Source organism: Ipomoea nil, unplaced genomic scaffold (genome assembly GCF_001879475.1).
Source record: "Ipomoea nil cultivar Tokyo-kokei standard unplaced genomic scaffold, Asagao_1.1 scaffold2482, whole genome shotgun sequence".
NCBI classification, from domain to species: Eukaryota; Viridiplantae; Streptophyta; class Magnoliopsida; order Solanales; family Convolvulaceae; genus Ipomoea; species Ipomoea nil.
The window spans coordinates 476,381-485,800 of NW_017618910.1; the positions used below are offsets into that span (position 1 = coordinate 476,381).

Genomic DNA, 9,420 nt, shown 5'->3' on the forward strand with positions numbered 1-9,420 from the left:
GTGTTTGCCAATAAAGATTTGCTATGTTATGATTTATAATCATGATTAAATAATTGTTGAGAGTTCAAAGTGAAAGAATTTTTGAAGCATATTCTACAGTAAAGTGCATAATTGAGCATACCATGTTTTAAAATGAATAAGTGGCCAAAGTGAGCCTAAGTATTATTTTCAAAAACTCATATATATTTTAGAAAGTCATTATCTTGTTGCATTGAGAAATAATTGAGAAGTTACGTGCATAAGTTTTCATAAGTAAAGAAGTTGCATGAGATATATACGTTATCTATTGTGAGGCAAATAGTATTTTGGAGGCTCGTTAGGACTATGTCCTTTCGGAAGAAAAGAGAAAGATCGGTTAGAACCGGCAATAGTGAAAGAAAGAAAGCAAAGCAAGAAATGGACATTGCGATCCGATATGAAGTAACGAGGTAGATATTCCTGAGTTACGAGGTTGGAAACTGCCCGCCAGGCTTGGAATCCTGGTCAGGAGGTGTGCACACTGATAGTTCGATACCTGATTCCACAGAGTTTGAGAAAAGAACCAAGAGAGTGGTTCTATGGGCGAGATGAGTATTAGTCCAGCTAGATGCCGAGCCTAGATAGGTCTATCCACCTTATGGTTAAGTCCTACCTCGCCTATGATTAAGAAAGAAATCGAGTCAAGAGACTCAAGAGAAAGCAATCGAGTCAAGAGACTCAAGAGAAAGAAAGCAGTTCATTGTGACTCTAAGAAGCCTCCACAAGAAAAAATATTCTTTTACAAAAGAGTGTTTATGTATATCTATCTATACTTATACTAAAAGCATCATGTTCATTTTTATTGCATAACGAGTATGATTGCACTAGATTGCATAATGAGTATGGTTGCACGAGATACCATAATGAGTATGATTGCACGAGATTGCATAATGAGTATGATTGCACTAGATTGCATAACGAGTATGATTGCACTAGATTTCATAATGAGTATGATTGCACGAGATTACATAATGAGTATGATTGCACTAGATTGCATAATGAGTATGATTGCACGAGATTGCATAATGAGTATGTAACACCCCACGTTTCTTAAACTTAATTAAAGTTCTAAAACCAGATTAAGATAAACTAAGCAGCGGAAAATCAAACTTAATTAACAAACTTAGTGGGAATGTCACCGCCACAACCACCTTCCCACGGTGATTGCACAAGCTAAAGGTAAAACTAAACATCAAGTCAAACTAACATCCGAAATTTACTACATTAAAGTAACTTGGGGAAAAGTACCCCGGTGTCTATCACCAACAAAACAAAAGGTGTCTACATCCATAATCTCAAAAACAACGATAATAGATCAAAGAGTTTAGACTACATAGCAACTAACTACACTAGTCTAACTTGAGCAACTCTCAAACGCTGGGCCCACCTGAAAGGGGTTTTGCAAAACAACAAGTAGACAAGTAGAAAACATCCGTTAGCACGAAGCTAAGTATATCCTCACTCAACCCTGTAAAATACTACGATATATACTTTGGAAAAACATTTGTTCACATTCTCAAATTAAACAATTCAATCACTTAGACAAACTTTAAGATAAACCACAAGCTTTCTATATGCTCGCAACTTATAATATCAACAGGCATGCTTCATCAATAAACAACTTAACAACATAATCATACTAACACATAATCAACATAGCAAAACTCAACTCTATAGAAAAACTCCATAAAAATCTCATGCAATCAAGTTCTCAACATGCAAACTAGATATATCAAACGATAATATGGAACTAAGGCAATCATACTCAATATACAATCTCGGGAAATCATTCTCAATATGCAATCTAGTGCAAACATTCTCATTATGCAATCTCGTGCAATACTATACTCAAATGCAATCTCGTGCAAACATTCACATTATGCAATATTGTGCAAACATTCTCATTATGCAATCTCGTGCAATAGGATAAGTATACATATACACTCGTTTCTAAATAGAGTACTTTTCTGTGGAGGTTTCTTAGAGCCACAAGGACTCGTTTGCTTTCATTTCTTAGAGTCGCAATGACTCGCTTTCTTAGAGTCGCCATGACTCGCTTTCTTTAAAGATGGACGAGGTAGGAACTTCACCGTATTGTGAACGAACCTATCTGGGCACGGCGTCTAGCCGACCTAATATCCGGCTCGTCCACTGAATCACTCTCTTGGTTCTATGCTCATCTCTGTTGAATCAGGTATCGAACTTTTAGCGTGCACATCCCCTGACCAGGATTCCAAGCATGGCGGGTAGTTTCCAACCTCGTAACGAGGGAATACACCGCGTTACAAAACATCGGATCTCAATATCCGGTCAACATCATCCGAAAGGACGTAGTCCCAACGGGTCTTCCAAAATCTCACATATATGGATATATACTATATATATCTCTCATGCACCAAACTTATGCATGTCACATCTCAACAACTTCTCAATGCAATAAGGTAATGACATACCACATGCTCATGAATTTTGGAAAATAATACTTAGGCTCACGTTTGCGATATATGCACTTTATAAAACATGGTATGCTTGGAAATCTAATTAACTGTACACATGCTCCATTTCTATATATCACTGTGAACTCATCAAAGAACACACAATCATGCTTGGATTGAAAATAACATACTCTGTACATTTTAACTATCAAAACATATTACAATTTCCATTGAACATAGCACACATTCTAATCATGCTTTTCTAACAATTCTCATTCACAAAATGCTTATGCTTCTCTATTAAATACTCAAATAGCATCAGGAAGATAATAACAAGCCAATCCCATAGGCAGTGCAAGTCTGATGAACTCAAATAACATTACTGTGAAGCAATTCATCCCCAAATTCTACCATAACATGCTCATTTCTAATCCAAATTCAATGAAATCAAAGGCCAAACGTGTGTCATGACGGCCCCAAGGTACCAAGCCACAAGGGCCCGTGACACCCGGTCCGAAACGAAACGTAGCTGAGCCACAAGGGTCCAGCCATTGCACAGGTAGCCAACAACGGTCCTAGCGACAGGGCTAGTGGAGCTCCGTCGCCTGGAGCCGTCCAGCGGCGGCCTAGGGCCACGGCCCTTGCCTAGGGTCGTGCCCTAGGGCCTTCTAGCCACGGATCTAGCTAACGGCTCCCCTCGTTAGCCGTTGGCTAGGCCCGTGACTTCCACTGGTGCACACTGAGTGGTGCTCCAGTTGCCTCTTCTTCACCTGAAATGCAAAACCAGACAATAAACCACCTCCAAATCAACAACAACACATCATACCACATCAACAAGACATCCTATAGCTCAAACACACAACATTCTAGCATTTCTACTCATTTCTACCTACATAGCAGTGACTTCACAGAATCAAAAAGAGATTGGGAATCCATGGGGTTATACACTTTATAGATCAAAAGTTCTTAGTAAAATCTTTCTAGGGATACATAGTATTTCCCAAAATATACAATGTTAATAACTAAGTAGTTTTAGGGAAAAGATAGAATACGCTTCCAATATTTATATGATCAAATATATATACTACATACATAATTATATATGTACATATTCTCAAAATCGAATATAACATTTCCCAAAACATATATGCTCATATATATAATTCTAGAAATAGAGTTTTCTAGGCAAATCATAGCTTTTGGTAGTTCAAACCCTTCTCCACACATTTATGATTTTCTATAAAAAAAATACTTTTAAGTATAAATAATTACCCTTCAAAACCAAATAATATAATATATACTCCAATATAAATTCTCAAAGATTGAAATTGCTTAAGTGGAAGAGACTTTAATTATTAAACAAGAGATTAGGGGTTTAAATCCCACTTTAAACAATTTTAATCAAGCATACTCATCAAACTAAGGCTAAAAGAAAACTATCAGCCATGGGATTCAATACCAAGCTCTCGCATAGTTTCTGGTTCCCAAACTAGTGAACCACAACAAACCTTAGTGATAGAGCTCGTCTAGTTCCGTTACTAAGGTCCGTGGGTCACAGCTTTTCACGGAACTACTCCTAGTTCCGTAACTTACTCTGGTGCACTCTGCCTTCTCAACAACAACACAACAGACACTCCAAAAACTCCACAGAAGATCAAATAGCTTCACAACATCAAATTGCATCAAAACCACATCATATAAACATTTAAACTCCAAACACTTCAACAATTTTAAGCATCAAACATCAACATTTAACTGTATACAAACATCTATAGATTTTATGGGTGAAAAAGCTAAGTTTTAGGTTTCCAAGGGTTATACCTCAAGCTTCAACCTCAAGAATCTTTCTATCTCCAACCTCAAACTAGATATTCTTCCTTACCATCTCCATTTCTCAAGCAACAACCAACACAATACCCAAAAACACATCTAAGCTTAGATAATCTATCTCAAAGACAAGCTAAGATAAATAGAAAAGGGAGGAAGAAGAGAGAAGCTTACCCAAGCTTGAATCTCAAGTCTTGAACCTAGATTTTGCTAGAAGAAGCTTTAAAATGAAGAAGATGATGGAGAGGGAGAGAGACACGAGAGAAAGGTGATGGATGAGTGCTGCTGAAATTTCTAATGAGTGAATAGTGGAACAAGGGAAAATGTTTTCTTTTATAGTTAGGGTTTTAGGGGTAAAAATGTAAAATAAAATTGTAGGGTTCACCTTGCATAATGAACCACAGTCTAAAAAAAATGATTTTTGAATAAATTGGGGTAAAAAATAGATTCTCTAAAAGATGGTTCTAATTAAAACACTTGGTTCAGGTTTCATAGGTTTCTTTCCGATTTCACTCAGATTGACTTTTGGATCGAAAACTTGGTACGAAATGTACCCGAAAATCTAGGATTTTAGATTTAAAATAAGTCTTGGTGTTGAATTTACTTAAAAGTGGCTCAAAATAATTTATTCAACACCGATTTCATCGCAAAAATTTTTACGGAGTGAAAATGGCTATTTCGAAATTTCTTAAAATCGGATATATAAAATTAAATTTTGGGTTGTCACAGAGTATGATTGCACTAGACTGCATAACGAGTATGATTGCACTAGATTGCATAATGAGTATGATTGCACGAGATTGCATAATGAGTATGATTGCACAAGATTGCATAACGAGTATGATTGCACTAGATTGCATAATGAGTATGATTGCACAAGATTGCATAACGAGTATGATTGCACTAGATTGCATAATGAGTATGATTTCACGAGATTGCATATTGAGTATTTGATAGTATGAGTTTCTTAGAGATTGAATGACTGTATGAGATTGCATGATGAGTATATGATAGCATGAGATTGATTTGAGATTATATGATAGCACAAGTTTGCTTATTTAGTTATGTGTTAGCATGAGATTGCTACTGAGGTGTTAGATAGACTTGAGTTCGTTGATAAGTTAAGTATGTGATAGTACGAGCTTGATGATGAGCTAGATAATTGTGAAAGCATGCCCGTTTGGTGATTTGGTTGCAAGCATTTAGAAACCCTGTTGAGCATGATAAACTGTTGTTGAGTGATTGAGAATGTTTGATCTTAGTGTGTGAAACAAATGTTGTCCAAAAGTATATATTGTAGTACTTTACAGAGTTTAATGGAGTTATACTTAGCTTCGTGCTAACGGGTTTGTTTTCTACTTGTTGTTTGTTAACCCCTTTCAGGTGGGCCCAGTTCGTGAGAGAGAGAGAGAGAGAGTACGAGTTAGACTGGACTAGCATTAGTTAGCTTGTGTAGTCTGAAACTCTTGATGTTGATTTACTCTTTTGAGACTTGTAGATGACTACCCTAGCTATGTTTTGATTGTGCTGGACACCGGGGTTTATCCCCTAGTTTGATTAATGTTTAGTAAGACTTTTTATGATTTAGTTGTTATACTTAGCCTGTGCAATCACCGTGAAAGGTGATTGTGGCGGTGACACCTCTAAGTAAGTTTAGTAAGTTTATTCTGCTGCCTTAGCTTACCTTTCAAGGTTAAGTTAGATAATTAAGTTTAAGAAAAGTGGGGTGTTACAAGCATCATTCCTCAAGTTAAGGTGCAAAATAGGAGTCCAAGGAAGCTCTTTTCTAAATTAAAATCAGATCAGTTTAAGGGAGGGAATGTTACGAAAATCAGTTTAATAAAGTTAGCATAAGTATTGTAATAATTAAGATTAGTCAGTAAAGGTTGGTAGGTGTATTTTCTATTCTTATGCATTTAGTTAATCATTGGCATAGTGTCAGTGCATTCCCCTTATTTTGTGCTATGTACTAGCTATAAATAGCGTATGTTTCTGATGAATAAATACTGTATTATTTTCCTATGATTGAGGGAGGGAATGTTACGAAAATCAGTTTAATAAGTTAGCATAATTGTTGTAATAATTCAGATTAGTCAGTCAAGGTATTTAGGTGTATTTGTTATTCTTTTGCATTTAGTTAATCATGGGCATAGTATCCGTGCATTCCCCTATTTTTGTGCTATGTACTAGCTATAAATAGCGTACATTTCTATCTTTCTGATGAATAAATACTGCATTATTTTCCCTTTACAAAGTTTTTCCTTTCTTCATTATTTCAGAGTTTACTTTTCTCCACATCAAATAAGGTAAACAAAATTAAATATGCAATAATTAATATTCACTATTATTTATACAACAATATACGAACTAAAATTTGAAATTAATTAGCTCATCAAATAATAAATAATAATGTCAATTTAGATACATATAAATATTGAGGCCAAAAGAATATTAGGTCAGTCCAACAAAACAACAACAACAACAATAATAATAATAATAATAATAAATGCAATCCAAGCCTAAAAGGGCTTTTAGGAGCTATTGATGCAATTATGCCAAATACCCAACTTGATTTAAAATAATAATATAATAATAATAGTAATAATAACAATAATAATAATAATAATAATAATAATAATAATAATAATATATAACTTTCAACTTTTGCGTTTTTTTATTTTTATTTATTTTTATATAGATTTGATTACTACTCTTTTTTTCTTGTAGTTGGTTCCACGTAGACATGCATGTGCATGAATTCAAATCCGTACGTCTACGACAACGATAATACAAGGATTTCAAATTTGGAAATAACAGTTCAAACACAAGGTTTCATGTTCTCTGCGTTGTTGGCTTCCTCAATTTTGAGTCGATAAGTTATGAAAATTTTAGATTAATTTATCATTTTGTAATTCTCTACTAGTTAGTGTTATTATATAGAGCAAATAAAATCCTAAACATTAACTTTCCGCCCAATTTCTAAAAAATCTTGCTTTCTAATAAAATATATTATTTTCTAATTTTCTATTTGTACTATAATTCTAGGTTAAAATTTCTATTCTAATATTATAAAATAGCGTAATACAATTCATAATAGAATATTTTGTTTCCTACTTTCCTATTCGTACTATAATTCTACACTAAAATTCCTATTTGTAATATAATATTGAGTGGAACTAAGTTAGGGACTGGGCCGTCTGCTGAAGTCCTGGATCTGTATAACAAGGCCGAGGATAGTATGGAAAGAGGGATGCAGATATGGGAGGAGATGGAAGAAGAACGCCTTAATGGACTCTCAAAATGTGAAGAACATAAAGCTCAGTTGCAAAAAATGGGTTTGGACGGGCTACTCAAAGATGTCACACCCGAAGAATCTAAAGAGCGAGCTGCGAACATGAGGTCTCAGATTTACCTGTTATGGGGTACTTTGCTGTACGAGCGTTCTGTTATGGAGTATAAACTGAATTTGCCAACTTGGGAAGAATGTTTAGAAGTTGCAGTTGAAAAGTTTGAGCTAGCCGGAGCTTCTCAAATAGATATTGCAGTCATGATAAAGAACCACAATTCTAATGATACTGCATTGGAAGGTAAAGAACTGATATATAGTTTGGCTCTTCTTCTAAAGTAGGATATTGTTTTATTTATCAAGCTACATATGTTGTATTTATTGATGAATAGAAATGGCGATATCAACTATGGTAAGTATGAACTGTAACAGAGAGAATGGAAAAATATGCATTCATCTTAATAACCAGTTCTGGGAAATACACAGGGGGTATATCAAGGAAGGTGGCGATTACAACGGATCAAGGTGTAAAATACAAGAATGCTCATGTGATCTATTTACAAGACTGCCCCTAAGTGTTGTTATCTCCCATAGGTGTATTATTGTTACTTAATACCCCCCTGTAAGCTAGAGCGTGCAAATATTGCGTGCCCAACTTAGATACAAAATATCAAAATTGGGAAACTGGTAGCGGCTTGGTGAACCCGTCCGCCACCTGGTTTGACGATGACACAGATTGCAGCTTGATCAGCCTTTGGTTTAGTTTCTCCCGGACAATGTGACAATCAATGTCAATGTGTTTAGTGCGTTCGTGGAACACATGGTTCTCGACGATGGCTATTGCGGACTTACTATCACAATACATTGTGGCTGGTTTATCCATCTTGACCTGCAAGTCTTGAAGAAGAGTTGTGAGCCACTGTGTTTCACAAACTGTAGCAGCCATGGCTCGGTATTCGGCCTTAGAAGATGATCTGGAGACTGTAGCTTGCCTTTTGGATTTCCATGATATTAATGTTGGTCCAAGGAACACACAATAACCTGTGATTGACCTTATTGTTTCATTGCATGATGTCCAGTCTGAATTTGAGAATACTTTGAGGTGCATGCCCATATTTGTAGGATAGAATAGACCTTAGCCTCGATGTGCAGTAGTCAAGTGTTGGTCTTTAGGATTATCTACGAATTGACTCAGTTGTTGGATGGCATATGAGATGTCGGGTCTTGTTGCTGTTAGATATAACAGTTTTCCCACCAATCTTCTGTAGCTACTAGAATCTGCAAGTTGTTTATCATCCCGGCTAAGTTTTAGATTTTGTGCCATTGGTGTGCTAGCAGGCTTGCATCCAAGGAAGCCAGCTTCTTCTAGAATTTCCAGGGCATATTTTCGTTGGCATAAGTTTAAGCCTTTCTCGGTTCTCTTTGCTTCTATTCCCAGAAAGTACCCAAGAGCTCCCAGGTCTTTAATCTTGAATGTCTTGTCCAGAAAGGTCTTTAGCTCCTGAATGAGATCTTTTCTGGCACTTGTGATGAGAATATCGTCGACGTATACTAACAGAGCCATGAAGTCGGCATTGTTTCCTTTGGTGAATAGAGATGGATCAGCTTTTGATTGTTTGAATCCAATATTGCATAAGGCAGCACTTAACTTCGCATTCCACTATCTATTGGCTTGTTTGAGTCCGTACAATGATCTTAGCAACCAGCAGACTTGGTTTGGCTTTTCATTTTTGAACCCCGGGGGTAGCACCATGTATACTTATTCATTGAGATCCCCGTGAAGGAATGCGTTGTTGATATCCATCTGATGAATGTGCCAAGACTTGGAGACTACCATTGCATGGAAAATGCGAA

The 9,420-nt window shown here is 36.0% G+C and overlaps 1 protein-coding gene across 1 annotated transcript; it reads right to left on the minus strand.

Moving 5' to 3' along the window:
- Positions 1-8,701: 8,701 nt before the first annotated feature.
- On the minus strand, positions 8,702-9,130 carry LOC109153398 (uncharacterized mitochondrial protein AtMg00810-like). The gene has a single exon (XM_019301291.1). It carries the CDS (start codon positions 9,128-9,130, stop codon positions 8,702-8,704), a length of 429 nt encoding a protein of 142 aa, XP_019156836.1.
- Positions 9,131-9,420: the final 290 nt, after the last annotated feature.

What these genes read in the sequence shown, in the direction of transcription:
- LOC109153398 (XM_019301291.1), bottom strand. Translation starts at nt 9,130, where the DNA reads ATGGCTCTGTTAGTATACGTCGACGATATTCTCATCACAAGTGCCAGA.